The sequence below is a fragment of the Oncorhynchus nerka genome, linkage group LG27 (assembly GCF_034236695.1).
Source record: "Oncorhynchus nerka isolate Pitt River linkage group LG27, Oner_Uvic_2.0, whole genome shotgun sequence".
Taxonomy (NCBI): domain Eukaryota; kingdom Metazoa; phylum Chordata; class Actinopteri; order Salmoniformes; family Salmonidae; genus Oncorhynchus; species Oncorhynchus nerka.
The window spans coordinates 29078108-29102102 of NC_088422.1; the positions used below are offsets into that span (position 1 = coordinate 29078108).

Sequence of the window (23995 nt, forward strand, 5' to 3'; positions counted from 1 at the left end):
ATTAGTTGTATGAATCAATGGTTTTCATGGTACAAAAAGGTGATAAGCTTGTAAAAAATGTAATTGGTCACGTACACATGTTATTACAAGTGTAGCAAAATGTTTTTGCTTCTAGTTCCGACAGTGCAGCAATATCTAACAAGTAATATCTAACAATTCCACAACAAATACCTAATACACACAGATCTAAGTAAAGGAATGGAATAAGATTATATAAAAATATGGATTGGCAATGACAGAGCGGCATAGGCTAAGATGCAATAGATAATATAGAATACAGTATATACATGAGATGAGTAATGCAAGATATGTAAACATTATTAAAGTGACTAGTGCTCCATGTATTAAAGTGGCCAATGATTTCAAGTCTGTATGTAGGCAGTAGCCTCTCTGTGCTAGTGATGGCTGTTTAACAGTCTGATGGCCTTGAGATAGAAGCTGTTTTTCAGTCTCGGTCCCAGCTTTGATGCACCTGTACTGACCTCGCCTTCTGAATGGTAGCAGGGTGAACAGGCAGTGGCTTGGGTGGTTGTTGTCCTTGATCTTTTTGGCCTTCCTGTGACATCGAGCGCTGTAGGTGTCATGGACGGCAGGTAGTTAGCCCCCCGTGATCCGTTGTGCAGACCGCACCACCCTCTGAAGAGCCCTGCGGTTGTGGGCGGTGCAGTTGCCGTACCAGGTGGTGATACAGTCCGACAGGATACTCTCAATTGTGCATCTGTAAAAGTTTGAAGGTTTTAGGTGCTAAGCCTCATTTTCTTCAGCCTCCTGAGGTTGAAGAGGCGCTGTTGCGCCTTCTTCACCACACTGTCTGTGTGGGTGGACCATTTTGTAGGACAAGGCACACTTAAAGTTTATCAAGTGGGTAGAAGTATAGACTAATAATCAGGAACGGGAAGTCAGAGCAAGGTGAAAAGCAGACAGGATGACACATTCACAGTGGGTGTCTTATAAGTGTATACTAGTTACAGGTCAAATGTAGTAGATGTGGAGGAGGATTTTTCAAAGAGAAATGCACACAGAGAGAGTAGCTGTTTCCCACAGATAAAATTGACTGGAAACAGCAATGTTTCAATATTTGTATGTATTTGGTCTGTGCTTAATTTACTACAACAAAGTCACATTGTGTTACAGCATTAGTCATTCCCATTCCTATGTGAAACGTTTGTAAGTGATGCTGTATGCCTCTGTCTAGTATTCCACAGAAATGATCTGAGGAAATTCGATGTGCATAAGAGTACACCGTCTTTCCAACAGCTAAAATATTTTCCATGTAGCCCCAGTTAAACAAGCCTTAGTAAAGCAATGGTTTACGCCGTCCTTTGAAACCTCTAAGAATCCTCCTTATTTCCTAAGACAGACTTTCATGTATGGGAATGAACTTGAAGTATTTAGTATTTAATTTATTTTTGATTAGAGTATGACATGTTTGGATCCGAAGAAGTTTGTAAGGTAAAAATGTTCTCGCCATTCACCCTCATGCGTTTCCCATACTCACAATTTGGTTGTATTTTTGTCATTGGGATGTGTATGGTTTGTGTGCTGACACGCTTTCATACGTAAATGAAACATTTAGCACCGTGGAAAAGGCTGAACCAAAAGCATGAAGTGCTGTTGGACGGAGCCAAACACCATATATTCAGTATCACTTTAATACTGTCCAGTTCATCAGAAATATAATTCTTTGCAACCTTATGTTGTTTTTTACTTTCATTCTCATTGGGTTGTAATTGCAAAAAGGAATTGTATAAAACATAGGCTATATGGTATACTAGGTAACGCTTTACTTGACACCCAGCGACATAATACATTATGACACGGTCATAATCATGTCATAACAGCTAACAAAACTTGTCATAACGTGACACAATTGCATTATTTTAGTGTTTTTTAACATTTATTTAACCAGGTAGGCAGGTTGAGAACAAGTTCTCATTTACAACTGCGACCTGGCCAAGATAAAGCAAAGCAGTTTGACACATACAACGACACAGAGTTATACATGGAGTAGAACAAACATACAGTCAATAATACAGTAGAAAAATAAGTCTATATACAATGTTATGGCACCTAAGTGTCAAAACTTATATATAAATATATATTTTTTACCTGCTATTATTGTAATTGTGTACACATTGATGTCAGACATGCAGCTTACCCCAATGCTCTGTTGCTGATGACTGAGATGAATGCAGGAACAGATTTCAGCAGCAGGACAAGACACCCTCTTTGTGACTGATGACTGATATAAGGGCGTGTACGAGATAGATCTGGCTTGTATGATTATTAAGGTCATAATGTTTCATGACAGTGTCAAAGTGTATTTTCTTAGTCCAAGTAAAGTGACACAGGATGTTATAATGCTTCATGACAGGGTCATAAAGTGTATTTTCTGCAAGTTATTTAAAATATGATGAAAACAACATTCATTACATCAAAACAAAGGATTTAAGAGAGATTTTCAAATGAAAGTTAACTTCTTGGCAGGGAAAATTCTAATTTGAATAAATGTGGGTTTTGACACTAATGTAGGTGTCATAACCAGCCATAAAATAATGCAATATATATCACAACAGATGTAAATATATGGGTCATGACAGTTATGGCCATGTTATGTCAGCTGTTATGACACATGACATAGTTATGATCGTGTGGTAATGTGTTATGACACTGGGTGTCAAGTAAAGTATTACCGAATAGGGTATAACATATTTTGGGTAAATGAATTGATAGTACTCCATATAATTGATAATGCTCTGCCCATTGGTCATATTGATGCTATTCTCTTAGTTGGGTAAATGAGTCTGAGAGCGAAGAGGGTGTGATTGCTAATATACATTTCTGTTTTACGGGACACTGTGTACTCTGATGGTATCAAAACGCTTGACTGCATTTTCTACTCTGGACTCTGACTAAGAGGCATGTCTTTTCTGTGAGTGCTCCAGGAAGTGGGTGTAAATAATGGGAAGTTAATATTTTGGGTGTGGAAAGTTCATGTTCAAAAGAAGTTTATTTTTCATTTGTATTATTCCATGCTGTATCTGAACGTTCTGTTTGTGTGTGTGTGTAACCAGGAGAGAGCCTTCGGGTAACACATGTAGCCAGAGGTCTGGACTCAGAGGGGGTTCTCCTAATGGACATCGTTATCAATGGCTTTGTCCCTCCAACATTATCAACCTCCCATCTCAATCTGCAGGTGTGTAATGACTAACACTCTCATCCTAAAGCCAGCTCAAATCCCTGACCGTGACTAACCATGACACTCTATCTCTAATATGATGATTGCTTTGTGTCCTGGAGGAGTTTGATGAGTCATACGTGCAGACTGGATCAGGACAGCTGTACTCGTGGTCGTCCCAGGCACATCAGAGAGCAGGCGGTCCCATGGTGCTGCGCTGTAACCACTCCATCATCTACGAGGGCCGAGAGGAGCGCCAGGGGCCCCTGTTGCAGCTGCTTAAGGTGTCCCAGATGAGTGGCATCTACAGCATATTCACTCTCAGTCTGGACTTCCAGATGACAGCCTCACTACTCCTACCAGGTCAGTGCAAACACAAGACAGACAAACACTTGACTTTAAACTGATGTACTGTAGCAAACATGTTGCATTTTTGTCATTGTAGTTGTTTAAATGTAAGTTGCAATTTAATCGGTTCATAGACTTAAGGTGGTGCTCTGTATTTTTAGATGGTGATGGAGAAACATGTCCGAAAGGTTTCGTCCTGGATACAGCCTCTTACTGTGCTGGTATGTTTTTGTATACTTTTGCCTTCTGTGATTTAAAATTTAAAAAAATATGCTAAAAAACAACAATGTATACAGTAGAAAATTGTTGAAATTAAAATAATCCAAATACCCTTTTTGGATTGACCAATCATATTTTGTATTGCAGTGTAATTAGAATGTATTACAACAATACAATTACAAAGTATTACAATACAATGAACTCATGCAGAAAGTCTTAATAAACTGTAACTGTTGAATCGTTAGATGAGGATGAATGTGCTGCAGAATCGCCCTGCTCTCATTCCTGCAACAATGTGATGGGTGGCTTTTCCTGTGTCTGTCCCTCCGGCTTCACCATCTCTCCAAAGACCAACACATGCCAAGGTCAGCCACATGAAACACTCTCACTGAATGCTGCGCACTTTATCACACCATTTAATGTATCCTATTTAGATACGTAATTACATTGTCTGTATATGGCTCTGGTATCATGTCGATTGGTAAGCTGTATTTAGAAGGCAATCTATTGTGACAGATAGAAAAACACAAATATTTACATTCATTTAAATAGTCAGGTAGCTAGTGCACACAATATCTGGTTCTGAGATTATCTGAACTGATGGTATCGCTGTGAATGTATAAACACTGTTATTGTAGACAGTGTTCTTATGTTTCACTTCAAATTTGTGGTACCTCTCTGCAGATATTGATGAATGTGCCCAGGCTTCCCACATGTGCCACTACAACCAGCAGTGTGTGAACACGGTTGGCACGTACCGCTGCCAGGCTAAATGTGGCCCAGGGTTCAAGCCCAGCGCCATGGGAACCAGCTGTGAAGGCAAGTCTATTCGCAACAAATGCAAAGTTTATTTAGGATTTTCTTTCAGCCACTCATCACCTGTATAAGGCATATTAGTAACAGAGGTAGGGCTGTGGTGTGAGTTTCAGATGTGGATGAGTGCCAGGAGTCGTCTCTCTCCCCGTGTCAACAGCAGTGTCTGAACACCCTGGGCTCCTTCCGCTGTGTCTGCAACCCTGGCTACCAGCTCTCTGGGCACCGATGTCTAGGTCAGTGGCCCCTGCAGCTCACTGATGATATTTTCAACAGATTCAAATGTTTCACACCAGGAAGCAGTAAACTGTAAGTTATGGAAGCAGTTAACTTATGGAATCTCAAACTCCTTTATGCTTGTTTGTAAACAGACATCAACGAGTGCAGCAGGAATGTGTGCCCAGCTCACCAGCAGTGCCGCAACACAGAGGGAGGCTACCAGTGTTTCGACAGCTGTCCAGCTGGCATGAGAATGGGAGAGAATGGGGCCTGTGTGGGTATGATGCCATTCATAATTAATGTGTCTGTTACTCTGGCTGTTGTTGCATGCAGGTACAGCTTTGTGCCATGAGAATGATGACCCTCACATTAAGCCCTGTGTTTACCAACGTTTTGTCTCACAGATGTGGACGAGTGCCAGGATGGGAGCCACATGTGCCGCTACAGCCAGATGTGTCAGAACACTATTGGGGGGTACGGCTGTGTCTGCCCCAGAGGTTATCGGTCGCAGGGGGTGGGCCGTCCATGCCTGGGTAAGACACTTCATTTTGGCATAGTCATGTTTTACTCCACAACACAATATGCTACTGTCCAATAAAAAGTAGTGTCTGAGTCTTGTTTTGCCTTTCAGACGTTGATGAGTGCCTACAGACGCCGAGTCCCTGTGCCCACCAGTGCCGTAACGTGCCAGGCAGCTTCCGGTGCCTCTGCCCACCAGGCACTGTGTTACTGGGGGATGGGCGCTCCTGTGCTGGCCTAGAGAGAGGACAGGCCTTCTCCAACGGTACCCGCATCAGGGAAAGACTGCGCCCACAGCTGGTGTCATCGCTCGGTAGGCCCATCCTCTCACGGCATCATGGGGTATCCCGCATCACCAGACAGAGCTGCCCCATAGGCTACACCAACCGAGATGGCACATGTGTCGGTGAGTGTTGCTCCCCCTAAAGTAGAAGTCCCTTTGGAAGCATTTCCCCACATAAAGATGGTGTTATTAAATAACCCAAACCACCAAAGGCACTTTGGTTCTGTCATCTAATTGGCATCTGTTTTTTGTGGACAAGATGGAGAAGAAGTTTCTCATTTTCCTTGAACGTCTGTAAGCAAAGGCCGCAAGCAAGGAACTTTAATCTGATACCACCGGTGCTTACCTCATCATGTCATTGATCTCTGTACAGATGTGGATGAGTGCTTACTGAGGAAGCCGTGCCAACATGAGTGCCGAAACACAATAGGCAGTTTCCAGTGCCTCTGTCCTACAGGTTACCAGCTCTTACCCAACGGCAGGAGCTGTAAAGGTATGGAGAAAATACACATAACCACCCATCACAACTGGGTTTACATTGCCAAGAACATACACAGGTACTGAGTTTCCTTTCTGATGCTTGCAGACATTGATGAGTGTGCAGTACAAGGCATCCAGTGTGGACACAACCAGATGTGCTTCAACACTCGTGGAGGACATCAGTGTCTGGACACGCCCTGCCCTGCATCCTATCAGAAAGGAGGTAGCCCAGGGTAAGGGGCCTGTTGCAATGTGTGGCTAGTTAGACAGATTGTTTCCTGGGTATTTTTGTAATATTGTAGTTACCGTAGTTACTTATCACACAACCATAGTCATGTTTTGTGTAGTTATCTATGTATGTAATAAGTCACTGACCATTGATGCCACAAAACCATGAATTGGTTGTTGTGTACAGTATTTATGTATTGTATGTGTCACTGAACTTTAGAGCCAGCTGGCAACAGTATCGGTACCTCTGGAAGTGTAACAGTTGACTCTTCTTTCTCCATGGCAGGACGTGCTACAGACCCTGCTCTTGGGACTGTGCCTCTGGAGGTTCCCCTCTGCTACTGCAGTACAAGCTGCTGACCCTCCCCCTCGGCATCCTAGCCAATCACAACGTGGTGCGCCTGTCGGCCTTCTCTGAGGCGGGGGTGTTGCAGGAGAGAACATCCTTCACCATCCTGGAGCAGGGCAGTGAGGGGGATCCGGGGTCAGGGGGCCAACTATTTAGCATCAGGGATGAGGCAGGCAGGGGCATCATCTTCACCCTACGGCCCCTGCAGAGACCAGGCCTGGTGCGTCTGAGGGTGCAGGCCACCACCCTCTCCACACAGGGCCGCATCACATACCAGAGCATCTTCATTATCTACATCTCCATCTCTAGATACCCCTACTGAACCCCCCCCCCCCTCCCCTCAGCTGGAACATGGAACTGACTGTGTTTTCCCCTAAGAGGCCCCTGTCCCCTTCCTCAATCTCTGTAGAATCAGGCTCCCGGCCTGGGAGACCGAGCATGCCAACCAAGCCAAGCCAAGAAAGCACTAATCATGAGACAAGGCAAACAGTATTATCCCTAAGGATTTCACTGATATTTGTACTCTTATCTGTGGTACAATGTAAACTGTATTGAAATGGATCTTAAACTGTGAGGACATGGTTTAGTCAAAAATCTGTTCTGTTTTGTTGGATTTATCACAATGAACACGCCAAAGATGGTCCTATAGCATTAGAATGGCGTGCAGCTATTTATATTGTGAAAATGCTACAGGTTTGTCAATATTATTTTATCTCGTGTTTTCCTATTCTTTTAAGTCATTGTTGTCACATGAATCAGCTATAAGGTGCTATTCTGAATGTACTGTACTTATGTGTGTTTAAGTTTATGGCCTTAGCTTCATCGAAGCAGTGAGCCATATGGTGCTTGTGTTACAAGAACAAACGGATGAGGAAGCATTTCCTCCCCCGGCCTGGACTAAACCATCTTAAGCAGGAAGTAGAAGACCATTTGAGTTTCATTGCTCTCATTGGACTCTGTGCTGAATGGAGTTGGCCTCCACTAGCAGGGCCACAACATGGACATCAGAGAAAATGTCCCTTTCTGCTTAATCACGTTTAGTCTGTAGGCTGTAGTATTCTGATTTAGCCATTTATCTTTCTAAATGTGTTTCAAAATTCCATGGTTAAAAACCATAGAGGGAGGGAAGCAACAAAGACATCGTGCTGAACAACAACTATTTATTGTTTAACCAAAAGCATACTCAGTGTGCACACACACAACCCCCAAAATGTGAAGAACCACATTCAGTGGGTGTTTGTGAAACAGGGAAAGAGGAAGCAGACGAATATTCATATAAAAGATGCACAATAAAACTTGTGTGAATTAAACATGCTGAACAAACTCAGCAAAATCATGGCTGCAATAGTGCAGTGTACATTTCTTTAGAATTTCGACTGCACCCTCCCTTCTATTAGCTGTATGATGAAATAACCAACATTTCAGTGTCACTGTATACACATGTAATGCCAGCAAATTCATCATAAAATGTCTATTTTGGAAAATGTGTATTACTGTCCGCTTTGGTCATTGGTAGTAATGCACGTTAAATGTGTTTTAACTGTAAGTCAACCAATGAGAAAATGAAATTAAACTTAGCCATTTATGACACAATTATATTTGAACTGTTTCAGTTACCTGCAGCACGACCTCCAAGGCTGGTCTTTGCTGTTCTGCTGCCTGTGACGATACCAAAAAATTGAAGGTTCAAATTTAGGTTCTGAATGAAAGGTGAAAATGTATTTTCCATATGTTTAAAATATATATTTTCCAGGACGTTGAAAATGCATATTTTCCAGGACGTTGAGGGCTACAGTGCTGCCTGAAATGACATTTTTTTGAATGCCCATCTGTGGTAAACCTACTGTTTGTAAAACACAACAACAACAAGATGTCCAAAAGATGGCAGGCTACACCCCAGTAAGCACGAGGTAACATGTCGAGGTAACATGTCGGCCCACAATGGAATGTTGAATACCGATCCATGTTGTAGTCCCACCGTTTGTAAAACAGGCCGTTGCATTGGCTTTATTAGTCCTGATTTCTGTGACTAATCAACTTGGCCATTTAAACTCTGAATATCAGCAGGGTTGTGGAGGGGTCCCAAAAACGGTAACTATAATCCGTTATGTTACCAGTGAAAACATTGTAATCAGATTACTGATACTTTTGAAAAACTAGATTACTTTGAGGATGACTTTTAAATTCTGAAAGGATATTTGCAAAAAAAAAGTTCTCAATGACATTCAAATCAGAATTGAAAAAAAGGCTCACTTTTAAATTTGTTCCACCTGAGCGAGTCTGAGCACAAGTCAGAGACCACTATGATGTCACACCAAATATGTTTGATGAATCGCGGGGGAAAAAAGCAGGAATATGCTTTTGTAGGCTACAATCCAAGCTATGTCTTCCAATGGTGTGACTGCTGTCGGCATCCAAAGATTATCCAATTTGAATAAACGCTTGGAGGTAAGGACAGCAGTAGCCGCGTAGTTTACGCCGATGCGGATATGACGTATTGATATCTACATAGCGCATTGATGTGAATCACACTGCTGCTCTGTCATTTGGCTATTTGTGGTTGTTGTAGATGGCTGTTCACAATATAAATGTGTCTTTGAACCCAATAATGGTTGAATTCAAGAAGTTTAAGCTGCCTATCAATGATTGTTTTTATACCAGTGGACAGCCAGTGAAAAATGCGCTCTTGCAACAGCTGCATAGTGCGGATCCAAGCCTATGGAATAAAAGTGGGGCTTTTATTGCTCAATCTAATTCATGCTGATAAAAAAATATAAATCCATAGGCCTAATGGACACATGCTCAAACTTGCACACTTTTGATAGACTTAAAGGGGCAATCTGTAGTTGCTACATCCATTTTTGGACTTGATTATTGAAGACTATAACTTATAAATGCCTCATGAGCTTAGTTCAATTGTCACACTCCATGAGAACCCAAAATATAAGCTTGTTTTTCCCCAAGGTTTGTAAACATTGGAAATGTAAACAAACACTGTATAGCCTAATAACATGGTTAAAACATTTTTTTTTAAACAATAGGCCAATAGCAAATGAAGCATTTGGCATACATTTTTCACATGTAAATAGCACTTTTCAGTAGTGATCAAAGCATGCCATTCCATGAGCGCAGCATTTATTTTTAAACTCAAATCAATGAGCCCAACCAGTCCTCCATGACAACAAAATCATAAACAGAGTACGGCTGGCTAATAAGTCCTTTGCTTTGGGGTTATGCTCAGGTAAAACAGTTTGGCTAATCTATACTTCCATATCTCCAAGTCGTATTCTTGAAGATTAAGAGGTCTAACATTTATTGGAATGACTGGAATTCTGATACTTTGGTTTTTCATGTAAAGATATAATTTAATAGTACTAGTATATGTAGTAGAAAGCGATGGGTTAGAAGAAGCCTAAAATTGAACATCCATGTATGGCCAGCTATGTAAACTTTAACATTGATTTATCCTGCAATAGATGTCGTTCAATTGGTAACACATTTTTGTCTTCTTCTAATGCCTCTTAGGGGGAAAGTAATCTAAAAGTAACTAACTGTAATCAGATTATGTTACTGAGTTTGGGTAATCCAAAATGTACTTTTACAGGTAACTAGTCAATTTTACAGGTAACTGTAATGGATTACGTTTAGAGAGTAAACTACTCGACCCTGAATACAAGTATTTGTTCTGAACTGACGTGCCTAGTTAAATAAATCAATTAAATAAAAATATCAGCTGCCCAACTTTATCAAGAGTTATTGTGAGCCTATTTGCAGTGTGTTTAAACAGAGGGAATTGCAGAAGTATTTTATTTTTTCGCAATGATCAGCTTGTCAGAAATTCACGGATACTAACTTGAAACCACTGATCATGACAATGGGATGAAATCCCGGACAACAGTTGTGATTGTCCCTTCCATATTGTCCATTTTACTTTGACCTGTCCTGTTTTTAGGACATGTTCTTCTACCATATCCGAAATGTGCTACACGGAAAAGGTGTGAATTAAAAGCGAGGGTCTACCTCTGCCTGAGATCCGTTTCATGAAGGAGGATGAAAAGGTGAGGGTGTTCAATACCAACTGGTATCAAAAGTATAGCTGGTTAACAGGGAGCCTTTCATCAGGCTGCCTGTATTGCTGGCCTTGCCTACGTTTTGGAAAGTCTGAGCCTTGTTCGGAAGGTGGGTACAGTGACCTGAAGAACATCGATTGTTCAGCTAAATGGCAAACCAAAAGCAGGGAGCATGTAAATGCCCACATCAGATTCAAGCTTCTGGGAAAAAGCTGCATCGATAGAGGACACGACGAGAGGGAATGTTCCGCCAACAAGGGCAACTACAAGGAGCTTGCAGAGGTAATTGCATGTTACGATGCTTTACTTGCTGAACATATCGAACCTTCGACTGTCTTTTCTAGGATGTCGAAAACAATTCTGAATGATTTGATAGCTTCCGGTCACATCATCCATAAAAACAGATACAAGTAAAAACTCATGACATTCATTTTGCAGCAGCCTAGGCTACACCTAAACATTAGAAATCTGACATGCTGTATGGGATGAAAACGATACTATTTTTCAGTCTGATCAACTGTATGCTACTAATAAAGAGCAGTTTACAGTGTTGCCAACTCCCCAGTATGGAACGTAGCTTTTGGCTGTCCTAAAAGTCGCTAGAAGTTGCAAAATGACATCATCGCCTAATTTGCATTATTAGCCATGTGCAAATAATTGTGATGAGCGCTGTAGGAGAGAGGAATAACGTCGTGGGAGAGACAACACATTTGTAAAAAACACCCTAAATATGTTTAGAACTACAAATGAACTTTCTTTTGTCGATTCTTGTTTTTTTTATTTCACAATTCCAACCCTCCTCATTTATCCGGGCTTGGGACCGGCAAAAGTAACCCAAAAGAGACACTCTGGTGGAGTTACTTAAAAAAAAATTACAAAAAAAAAATATATATATATATATATATTTTTCTTCCTCTGGTTTGGTTTTTAACCTTATGGTCCACTTAGGAGCCTACAACAAGTCACAGTAAAACATGAACATTTTTAACCATAACATTACATTTTTTGTTGTTGTATAGAATCTACATTAACAATCTAAATGGACCAAAAAGAGACAATAGAAGAAACTGTCAATGACAATGTGAGAAAATGATGGTAACTGGTCTGGCCCTAATTTAGGTGAATTGTTTTTTGTTCCAGACCCCCCTCCACACACACACAGGCTGTGCTGGCTCACAGAATGAGTGGGTCATTGTCATTTTGGTCAAGGCTCTCTATGGCAGGTTCAGCAACTGAGGGAGCTGACTTAAATGAGTAAGCAGCTGGGGTGCCATAAAGCTGCAAAACATTATCAGGCAGCTGGTGCTCATAGCAAGCCTCACCAGACAGCTTCAGTCCATAACGAATGTACAGGATGGAGTTAAGGGTCTGCAAGCACATCCAATTTCCAAATTTGATTTTTACCACACTCATCTGGCTGAATACTCTCTCGACTTCAGCATTTGAGTGTGGCAAGGACAACACAGACACAGCAGCCATGGCAGGTTCTTGAAACGGGTTGATATCAGCTGCATCCCTGAACTTCCAAATCTCACTCCAGAAGCCCAGTGTGTTTTTTGTCTCCTTCCATTTACTAAGATGGATGGCACGCCATTGCTGGACAATCTTGTCTCTGTACGGGAGTAGCCAAGGAGCTTGGCTATGTTTTCTATTTATCCAGGGCTCTTATTGTGCTTTATAGTTTCCTCCACATTGAAAACTGACATGTACTGCAATGCTTCGATGTTGTCTGGCAGTCTCACCCTCAACTCATTAGTGAGGGAGATGATGAAGGCTACACACCGCTTTCGGACATTGTATTCATCCTCAGGCGCAAGGTGGAGCTCAGCTGCCTTTGACTCAAAAAGGTAAACAAGGTACGGTTTGGGACAGATGTATCCATCTATTGGCCCGGATGTATCCATTTATTAACCCTTTGAGTACATCAACATTTGCCAGTGGATTCTGCACCCTGCTGCTCACAGACATGATCGGACTAACCACGCTGCCAAGTAGCTTAAGAGGATCTACTTGCTCTCCCTCAAAAGCCTTGATGGCCAACTGTACCTCACCCAGCACTGACATCAAAAAAGTCAGATACAATATGTTTTGAGGATCACTGTACATGGAGTATAAAATCTCAGCCATGTAGCAGTGTTCACTGGACTTGGTGACTGTGAAATGCAGCCTAAGCTCCTCCCACTGGTCCAAAATGGGTGAAACCGCAGGTTCAATGGAGATCCAACGTGTGCACACCTTGGTTATCTGTAAAGGTTTCTCCCCACAGTTGATGGTCTCATATATGGCCTTGTAGGCCTCCCTGCACATTGGAGACATTGAAAACCAGGTATAATTCTCTCATACCAAGTACTCCACACTACAGGGGATGGTGACATTGGAAGCATGACTTACAGCAAGCTGCAGAGAGTGGCACACACAGCGAATAAGAACCAGATATTTGAGGCAGTGCTCCTCCTTCAGCACTTTATGGACCCCATTTTTAATCTCCGTCATAACAGAGGCATTGTCAGTCCCTATCCCCTGGAGTTTCTCTTCTCGAGGAAAGTCACAACAGCACGGGCTATAGATTTGGCATCTCCTCCCTCCAACTCAACAAGCCCCAGAAATGTTGATACAATTGTCAGCTTGGTGTCACTAAAGTACCTTATCATAACCCCCAGGTACTTAGAAACACTTACGTCCGTGGACTCATCAAGGAGGAGGCTGAAACGCTGGTCACCCACATCTGCGACCAACTTTTTCAGAAAGTATGGTGCCAGAACACCATTAATAATTTCTGTGCACTTTGAAGTGGGTAGCAGCAGAGGAGTCTGAGAAAGCAGCTCTACCTGCTCCTCCAATGTGATCACATGCCAGCATGGTAGTGTTCAGCGATAGCTAATGCCTTGGTGGCCTCAGCCTTTTTGCAGTCAATTGTTTTTAACCATAAATGGCAGCTTGTTTTGGTTGGAACTGTTATAAGGCTTTGCCTTTTGAGTATGTTTTTGAGTTGTCATGTGTTTTTTTTTACATCACTAAGTTTGGAGTAGAAATCAGCCTTACAATACAGGCAGGATGCCCGTGTATCATCTCCAATAAATGGCTTCAACCAGCATTTGAATTCAGGGTTTGATTCCCACTAATTTCTATATTTTTGAGTGTACAGTTTAGACTGAGACATGATGAACTAGCCAGCTAGATGTTTTTACCTTATGTCACAGAGAGGCACACACACAGTGGACAAGGTGAGTAAGTGACTTAGGTTGTGTGAGTCAAATGCAGTGATTTATTTTTGTGCAGTGATTTATTTTAGACAAAGAACGTTTTACATTTACATCCCGCCCTGATTGTAAGCCAGGGCGGGATCAGCCAGCGGCGGCTTCCCAAATGCGCGATTCGTTTGCAGTCTGGACGCGGAGGGGTGAACATCTCCTGTCCTGACTGCAGCTGGGAGGGACTGCTGTGCGAGGACTGGGCCACCTGTGAGTGCTTTTGGGTGGGGGTGGGGCCCACGGCAGCACCCGCTGCTCGTTGAGAAGAGTAAGAACGATAAGTTCTTTCACGTCAGAGTCTCCAAAAGTCTCCAATTTTTTTGAAAATGTGTCGTTAGAGGGATGCATCCACATTTTCTATAGGATTGAGGTCAGGGCTTTGTGATGGCCACTCCAATACCTTGACTTTGTTGTCCTTAAGCCATTTTGCCACAACTTTGGAAGCATGCTTGGGGTCATCGTCCATTTGGAAGACCCATTTGCGACCAAGCTTTAACTTCCTGACTGATGTCTTGAGATGTTGCTTCAATATATCAACATAATTTTCCTGCCTCATGATGCCATCTACTTTGTGAGGTGCACCAGCCCCTCCTGCAGCAAAGCACACCCACAACATGATGCTGCCACCTCCGTGCTTCATGGTTGGGAGGGGGTTCTTCGGCTTGCAAGCCTCCCTCTTTTTCCTCCAGACATAAAAATTGTCATTATGGCCAAACAATTATATTTTTGTTTCATCAGACCAGAGGACATTTCTCCAAAAACTACAATCTTTGTCCCCATGTGCAGTTGCAAACCGTAGTCTGGCTTTTTTTATGGCAGTTTTGGAGCAGTGGCTTCTTCCTTGCTGAGCGGCCTTTCAGGTTATGTCGATATAGGACTCGTTTTACTGTGGCTATAGATACTTTTGTACCTGTTTCCTCCAACATCTTTATATGGTCCTTTGCTGTTGTTCTGGGACTGATGTGCACTTTTCGCACCAAAGTACGTTCATCTCTAGGAGACAGAATGTGTCTCCTTCCTGAGCGGTATGACGGCTGCGTGGTCCCATGGTATTTATACTTGCGTACTATTGTTTGTACAGATGAACGTGGTACCTTCAGGCGTTTGGAAATTGCTCCCAAGGATGAACCAGACTTGTGGATGTCTACAATTTTTTTTCTGAGGTCTTGGCTGATTTCTTTTGATATTCCCATGATGTCAAGCAAAGAGGCACTGAGTTTGAAGGTAGGCCTTGAAATACATCCACAGCTACACCTCCAATTGACTCAAATGATGTCAATTAGCCTATCAGAAGCTTCTAAAGCCATGACATAATTTTCTGGAATTTTTTAAGCTGTTTAAAGGCACAGTCAACTTAGTGTATGTACACTTCTGACCCACTGGAATTGTGATACAGTGAATTATAAGTGAAATAATCTGTCGGACGGGATACGTTTTACTGGGGGAGCTCAGGTAATGTAATTATGTGCACAAATCACCACATCCATAATATTAGTCCCATCCGAACCTGCCATGTCAGTCATTTTTTACTTGGCAGAAAGGTTATTATCCCAGCCCTAAAAACCTACTTTTTTTAAATGTATTTTTACAAATTCCCAGGTCCTCTGATAATACTTATCCTGTGTGAATCATCATCCCTGTGTTTTGAGGGCAGAGTTTGACAGGTGCTGCACCCAGTTTGGGAAAGAACATGAGTACAAATTGATACTTAAAACAAATTATATGTGTAAATGACATCACTGTGCTTGCTTAATGAGTGCCACTTCTTCCCGATTCGGCCCATACCTGACGCAAACTCGGGATCTCTGCCCCAAAAGCTAGATATTGAGGTGATGCAAGCGGAACACTAAGGCTGAGGAGTAAGTTACACACATCCATTACATATGCAAGTAGCCTATAGATTAATGATCTGTTTTGTTACATAGCATATCAACTTTGCTAGTGCCATATTACCCACAACTGAATCTTTCCCCCTTGGTATCATGATACAACTCGGTATTGATACTTGGCCTTGTATCTTATCATTAGTAACATTTCGGTATCGTGACAACACTAGATGATTCAACCAGTTTTTGCACAGTGGGCAGTCTTGTTAACATGGCAAGTGAGGCTATTCTATGGGAACCGTGTTGATACTTGGAGAAATAGTGCCCTCTTGTGTTTTAGAAGACAATGTACAGTAAATCAAAGCTTTTAAAACATTGCTATTCATCCAATGCAATAAATGATGGTGTGATTAAACAATATCTCAGCCACTGTGTCAAACTGATTGGTCCAACATCTCCAAGCACTGTTGTACAGTATATCTTCTGTGATAAGCACACATTAGGGCCTTACTTCTTCCACCTTTTGCTTCTAGACAGACATTTATAAAACCTATAGAACATGTGTAGTTAGTTACCAAGTAGAACATGTGTACCTAGTACCATGTCAATATGCAGTCTGAACCATTGGAAATGGGTGGAGGAGGATCATTAGGACAATAGAAATCACACAAATCAAGTAAAAGTTGCATCAAAAGGGAAATCAACATCATTGCCTGGGAAAAGCAGCATGACTACACCTCATTTGGGTTGAATAAAATAAATGTAGGCCTGTTATAATGTTTTTACGTTTACAAATGTCTACTAACACATGCAATCACGGCAGTCTTGGGGTCTTTTTCCACAGTGCTATAAAAAGTAGAGTATTTGTGGAAGTGAAGCAGCATTGGTTTGTTCCTGCTGAGGATGGCTTCTAACCACGTCTCCCTTACTGCTTTTAACAGTCAGGATGTCAGGACACATGGCCACACTATGGGCTCCACTCTAATGAGCACAACATTTTATCCAATTACTGTGTGGAAGCTATGGAACTCTGACCGCAACCATCGGTATTACAACTTTAAGCCTTCCAGCAAAAGAGAGGTTTGGGAGCAAAGTGAGGCAACTAGGTCTAGTCTACTGTATCCCAAATACCGGTAGGAAATAATATCCAGATATTAAAAATACATTGCATTCGGAAAGTATTCAGACCCCTTGACTTCTTCCACATTTTCTTACATTACAGCCTTATTCTAAAATTGCTTAAATAGTTGTTTTCCCTCATCAATCTACACACAATATCCCATAAAGACAAAGCAAAAACAATACACCCCCCCAATTAACGCATGGCACAAAAAGTCTAACAACCACTGTAGAAACTCAACACACATCTTATCACAGGTCAGAAATGAAATAACAAAATCATGTACATTCTGTCATTGGAATCCTCAAAAATAGCAGCATGAGTAATGTCATCTGCTTCAGACCATCATAATAACTCATCAGTCTTTTGTCTACATGGCAGTTTAAGTAATACTCTCAACCATCATGACATGGTGTGGTAGAGGACTTCAGCCGAGGGTAGGCACTTTAGCCACAGAATGAGCAATCTTTTTAAATGGACAACAATACTGTTCCTGTACACATTGAGAATACTTACTGTATGTGACGCTGCACTTCTCAAAACTTTGAGATGACCACTAATACAGCATAGTTTCTGGTGGTGTTGCATCCGATTGACAAACCTGGGTAATGCAATGTTTGCCTGCCATGAGTCTTGACAGAAATGTCAATGGCGTGCCTGTGTAAATCTTGAGTAATTTCCAATGTTCTTTCCAATGTTCTTCAGTATTCAATGAATCAGTCCAAGTGCATTCCTGTCCTACTGCTTAAAGTTAAACATGCTCTCAGACTATATAAGAGGGTGAATAAATACAAAGCTGTTGGAAACATATTTTTAGAACCATTAACAAGATTTGTTAGTAAGTGTTTAGTCAATGTTATGCTCAACCGAGAAGCCAAATGTATGAAGCCAAATATTTCTAAATGACAATAATTTCCCACAGCCCAGTTACTAAAGACATTAGTGAATGTGTTGATTAACATATTCTTATTCTTAGTCATTCCATTTCCACAGGCCCACAAATTAGGCATAAAGGGTGAGATGGTAATGTTTACTGGTCACTATGGCAGCTACGAAAAACAATCCTCATAACTGGGTCATTGAGAGAACCTTAAACGCCATCACACCATTCAATGTGCAGCCATTAAATCCAGTGATGCGTCCGCTAAATGACTAAAATAAAAAATATTAATTGTGTAATACATTTAATTGAAACTACTATGTAACAGAGCATATAGTCTTCTCCTTCATTACTGTTCATAATAATATAACAAACAAACTTTGGGTAAAAAGCTGAGCTGCAACAGACAAGATTTCATTGGAAGTCTCAATCATGCCCTCTCAATCAAGTCTAAAACATGCCCCCTGGGTGGTACTGGTAAATCATTGTGGTTTCCTTGACGGCGCGAGACAATGTTCCCGTCCAACATATGGGAGTATGTACATTATAAATTAGTTTCAGGTCAGGATCTATTTTCATTGGCCTGTATTAAAGCTTCATATGTCTGCTTATAGAATATGTAGCCGATGACATCATATTCCACTGTTGAGAGGGGGCCCACCCATCATGTTCCCATTAACTCCGAACCCACTCATACCCACCCATATCAAGTTGCCCCCATCCCATTCCATCCCCGTCTGTTTAAGAGAGCATCACTTTCCACCCTACCATCCCTCTCACCGTTTACCTGTCTGCAGGGACAAGACTTCCTGGAGGCTGAGCAACAACTGCTGGTCAGTAGAGACCCGTAATTTTTTGGGCCTGTTTTGCATGTTGTTTTGGCAGTAAATATCACCTATCAGTTTGCAAACAATGTAAAAAATATATATAATTGACTTATAAAGCTGCATATAAACTTGGTCTCTTTTTTTCCCTTGAGTAAGGCTGCTCCAAAATGCTGGTGTTCCAGCCTAGCTCAGTGCTTTCTGTGATTGGACAGCCAGCAGAAAATATGGAGCGTAGGTCTTGGTAAATGTTCTCTAGTTGCACCGTGATTGGCTCAGTGTTCTGTCAATCTACGGGTAGAGCTCGAAAATTCAAGCCCCTTGGGTGCTTCCATAGAGTTACATTACAAGTGCCCATCCAAGAAGGCTCAAGGTCATTGGCCACAGATAAAATTACGTCAAATCACATATGTACAGTATCTTTGAATGCACTGATAGTTATAGTTATCATCATGGTAGTTATCATCATGAATCAAGTTGACCAACTACTGGCAAATCCTTTTCAACCCTTGTCATAGGAAGATAAATAATGAAGAGAAATTATAGATTAAATATATCGGTGCTCATCATCCATTGGACATAAACTTTACACAATTTGGAAATTGCAAATTCAACAATGAGTGGTTTTGAAGGAATCAATGGCTAACTGTAAACATTGCAACGCAATGCTATTCAGTGGAGTTTTTGTCTGAGTTCTCTAACATAAATCCAGAGAATGCCAGACATTGATGACAAAGTTTGATGACAAAATTTGCCCACGCAAGATTGCCGCGCCACCTTCCTGTTCAAGTGAGCACAGCACAACAAGTTGAGTCCAAAAATGTATTTTATGCTGCTGCATAAATTATGTAATATGCCAGGGAGATATGTATACTGTAGCTAAGAAAGTAATACTAACACCGTATCCAAACCGTCCGCGTGCCATCCTGCGCAAATTGATTTTGTCCCCATACACCAAAGCGATCACGACATGCAGGTTGAAATAACAAAACAATCTCTGAACCAATTATATTAATTTGGGGACAGGTCGGAAAGCATTAAACATTTATGGCAATTTAGCTAGCTAGCTTGCAGTTGCTAGCCAATTTGTCATATTTAGCTATCTTGCTGTTGCTAGCTAATTCGTCCTGGGATATAAACATTGAGTTGTTATTTTACCTGAAATGCACAAGGTCCTCTACTCCGACAATTAATCCACACATAAAACGGTCATCCGAATCTTTTCTAGTCATCTCTCCTCCTTCCAGGCTTTTTCTTCTTTGGACTTTATATGGTGATTGGCATCTAACTTTCATAGTTACCACAACGACCGGGTATAACCAATGAGGAGATGACACGTGGGTATCTGCTTCTATAAACCAATGAGGAGATGGGAGAGGCAGGACTTTCATCGCGTTCAGCATCAGAAATAGAACTGACTACTATTTTAACTCTTGACAACGCAGATGGTTGTTGGTGCGTGCGATCAGTGAAGGTGCAATAATTGAATAACATGTATGTTTATATTTATTTTGCAATGCTCGTGGCGTGGTCAGCATGTAAGTGTGTGTTGTGTAGTAAGCTGTTAGTAGCCCATGTGCCTCACCATAATAATTTGGTCTATTTCCCCCTCATAATGTAGCCTACTGTTCTGAATTGGTGGTGCACATGTAGCCTATAACATGTTTCAGAGAAATGGCATAATCAAATATTGTAAGAGCTTTCATTGTCTGCTTATGCCGCTTTATTTATCCTACAGTTCTGACTTGGTGTACCACGAGAATACTGTAAGAACGGCCCATGTTCTGAATTCTGTCACTATACATTTGAAAAGTGCTGAACAAATAGTTCTATGGACTACGTCCGTCCTAGCTCGCTCATTAATGTCTTAATCGAAAAAACAGATTACCTCGTATCCGCTCATCGTCCAGTTATGCCAGAGTTTGTACATCTCAATTGTCAGTAGAAACCACATTTGTTTATTAAGCAAGTCAGCCATATCAGCTATGTTTTTTAAAAGGCAGTAAATGAGGCTGAATGAACTGTTTCGCTGCCATACAAGGCTTCACTGAAAGCCAGGTGTAGCAGTGGTAAGGTGTTGGGTCTGCTGTTGGGACAGCTTCATGTAGCCCCTAACAGTTTGTGGGCTCTGTTTGTCACTGTTATAGTGTAATTAATGTATTGTTTAGTGTGGGTTGTGTAGTGGCTTTGCTGGCATGCATCTGAAAAATAAATTGGTGAGTTTGCCCCACTGCTGGTACAGACAAATGATGAAGTTTTGGAAATGAATGATTCAACTTTTTGGCACAATACAACTATTTACTGGCATCTATTTACTGGCATCATCACCTTACAAAACTCACCTTACAAGGATTTAGAGGTGTGGGTGACCAAAGAGGTGATGTCAAAAGCCCCGTTTTACCCGGTGCTAACATGGGTCCTATGTTCTGATCTTGTCCACATTCTGATTGACACAATCTGTCACGCCCTGATCTGTTTCACCTGTCTTTGTGCTTATCTCCACCCCCCTCCAGGTGTCGCCCATCTTCCCCATTATCCCCTGTGTACTTATACCTGTGTTTTCTGTTTGTCTTTTGTCAGTTCGTCTTCTTTGTCAAGCTTACCTGCATTTGTCCTGTCAGCTCCTGTCTTTTCCCAGCCTCTCTTTTTCTCACCCTCCTGGTTTTTGACCCTTGCCTGTCCTGACCCTGAACCAGCCCGCACTGACCACTCTGCCTGCCCCTGCCCCTGCCTGCCGTCCTGTACATTTTCCCCCTATCTGGATTTCCAACCTCTGCCTGACCCTGAGCCTGCCGTCCTGTACCTTTGCCTCTGTTGCTGTAATAAACTTTGTTACTTCAACACAGTCGACATCTGGGTCTTACCTTATCCTGACTGACCCAGCAAACCCTGGCCAGCTGCGTGACGCCATCTCCTCCCAGGGAACCACCATTGGGAGGCACGAGGAGCTGGTTTGTGGCCTTGTGGAGGGGGTCCAAAAGTTGGCTGAACGCCATGACCATTGGACGGTTTGCTGGAGCAATTCTGCGGGTTGTCTGGGAGGCAGCCCCACAGCCCCTTCGTAACCCAGCTGCTAGCAGCACCGTCTCATCGGCCGCTCCACCTTCTTGGGAGCCCTGTTTACCCCTCCTCCGGAACGATTCAATGGAGAGTCGAGCACCTGTTGAGTGTTTATAGTTCAGTGTGCCCTCATTTTCGAGCTTCAGCCCTCCTCCTTCCCCTCGGATCGCTCCAGGATAGCCTATCTCATCACGCTGATGTCCGGGAGGGCTCTCACCTGGGCTACTGCTGTATGGGAACAGCAGCTGGCCATATGCGTTAGTCTGGAGGGATTCGTGGCAGAGGTGAAGAAGGTTCTTCTCCCGGAGAGAAGCTGCCTGGAGGCTAATCCAGCTTCGGCAGGGCTTCTGCCGTGTTTCTGCATGTTGGCAGCGGAGAGTGCTTGGAACCAGGAAGCACTGTTCTATATTTTCCTGCACAGCATCTTGGAGGAGGTCAAGGACGAGCTTGCTGCTTGGGAGTTACCTACAGATCTCGATTCCCTCATTGCTTTGACCATCCGAATTGATGGGCAACTACGGGAACGACGGAGGGAAAGGAAATTCTATTTTGCTCGCATGCCCAGGGATCCCACCTTGCCTACGAGTCAACCCGGAAGCTCTCGATGGTCACGTTGCCAAGAGGACCCGAGGCTTCCCGACCTGCCCCGAGGGCTGCCGGAGACAACCGGTTCACCACTTCCTGAGCCTATGCCACGAGGCGGAGCTGGGCTGTCGCCAGCGGAACGGCAATACAGCATCGACACAAAGACTCTTGGTCATTTCGTGTCCTCTTGTCCTCTAAAGAAGCCAGGCTCACCGGTAGGGCAAGGACTCTAGTGGGCCATATGGAGAATGTTCCTGCTTCCCCTGCTTGCACCCCTTTTCATACCATTCTGCTGTGGGAAGACCAGTCCAAATCGCTCTGTGTTCTCATTGACTGGTGCCGACTAAAGTTTTTTTGGACGCTACCCTGGCATCTGAGCTGAACATCCCCACTCAGCCCCTCTCCATTCCCATGGATGCTAGAGCGCTGGTCGGGCGCTCTATAGGCCGAGTCACCCACAACACCACTCCCATCCACCTATGCGTGTCTGGGAACCACAGCGAGCCTATCCAGTTCCTGCTCATTAAGTCCCCTCTGATTCCCGTGGTATTGGGATTCTCTTGGCTCCAACGACACTATCCCTTCATTAACTGGTCTACTTGTGCCATCATGGGCTGGAGCCTGTTCTATTGCCTGAAGTCAGCACAACCTGCCCTGGGATGTCTTCCAGTGGACTTGGAAGATACCCCTGACCTCTCCACCATTCCCGCGGAGTACCAGGTGTTCAGCAAGGCCCGGGCCACGTCGCTTCTGCTGCACCGACCCAATGATTGCGGGATTGACCTTCTCCCTAGCACCATGCTGCCCCGGGGACATCTGTACTCTCTGTCGGGACCAGATACCAAGGCTATGGATACCTACATTGAGGACTGCCTAGCTGCTGGATTTATTCATCCCTCATCCTCTCTCGCTGGCGCAGGCTTCTTTTTCGGGGAGAAAAAGGACAAGACCCTACACCCGTGCATTGACTACTGGGGATTCAACAACATTACGGTTAAGAACCGTTACCCACTACCACTCATTTCCTCATCCTTCGAGCCGCTCCAGGGGTCCACTGTGTTTTCCAAACTGGATATACAGAATGCCTACCACCTGGTGCGGATACGAGAGGGGGACGAGTGGAAGACAGCCTTCAACACGGACAGTGGCCAGTACGAGTATATTGTCATGCCCTTTGGCCTCACCAACTCCCCTGCTGTGTTCCAGGCTCTGGTAAATGATGTTCTCTGCGACATGTTGAACCGGTTCGTCTTCGTCTACATTGATGATACCCTCGTCTTCTCCCGCTCCTCTCAAAAACATGTGCTCCACGTCCAGCAGCCCTTCAACGCCTTCTGGAGAATCAGCTGTTTGTGAAGGCGGAGAAGTGCGAGTTCCATCGCTCCACCATCCCCTTTCTGGGTTACATCAACTCTGCTGGGAGTGTCCAGATGGATCCCGAGAAGATGAGAGCAGTGATTGATTGGCCTCAGCCTATGTCCAGGGTGCAGCTGCAACATTTCCTGGGGTTCACCAATTTCTATATCCGCTTTAACTGGGGTTACAGCACCCTGGCTTTCCCCCCTGTCAGCACTCACCTCACCCAAACCTCACCCAACAGCGGCTGACCGGGTGTTCCGGGACTTCAAACATCTCTTCACCACAGCTCCCATCCTGGTTCATCCGGACCCATCTCGTCAGTTCGTGGTGGAGGTCGATGTTTCGGACGTCAGAGTGAAGGCTGTCCTATCCCAGCGTTCTTCC

At 43.1% G+C, this 23995-nt stretch overlaps 1 protein-coding gene across 1 annotated transcript in view; it reads left to right on the plus strand.

The window, feature by feature from the left end:
• The window catches only part of hmcn2 (hemicentin 2), a 69828-nt gene extending 61704 nt beyond the window's left edge, over positions 1-8124 (plus strand). Inside the window, exons 70-81 of the mRNA XM_029637683.2 lie at positions 3075-3196; positions 3301-3541; positions 3688-3747; positions 3991-4110; positions 4430-4564; positions 4675-4794; positions 4930-5055; positions 5182-5310; positions 5409-5702; positions 5953-6072; positions 6166-6292; positions 6574-8124. Coding sequence (XP_029493543.2) covers positions 3075-3196; positions 3301-3541; positions 3688-3747; positions 3991-4110; positions 4430-4564; positions 4675-4794; positions 4930-5055; positions 5182-5310; positions 5409-5702; positions 5953-6072; positions 6166-6292; positions 6574-6958 — 1979 coding nt within the window. The 3' untranslated portion in view covers positions 6959-8124. The remainder of the gene's footprint in view (positions 1-3074; positions 3197-3300; positions 3542-3687; positions 3748-3990; positions 4111-4429; positions 4565-4674; positions 4795-4929; positions 5056-5181; positions 5311-5408; positions 5703-5952; positions 6073-6165; positions 6293-6573) is intronic.
• Positions 8125-23995: the final 15871 nt, after the last annotated feature.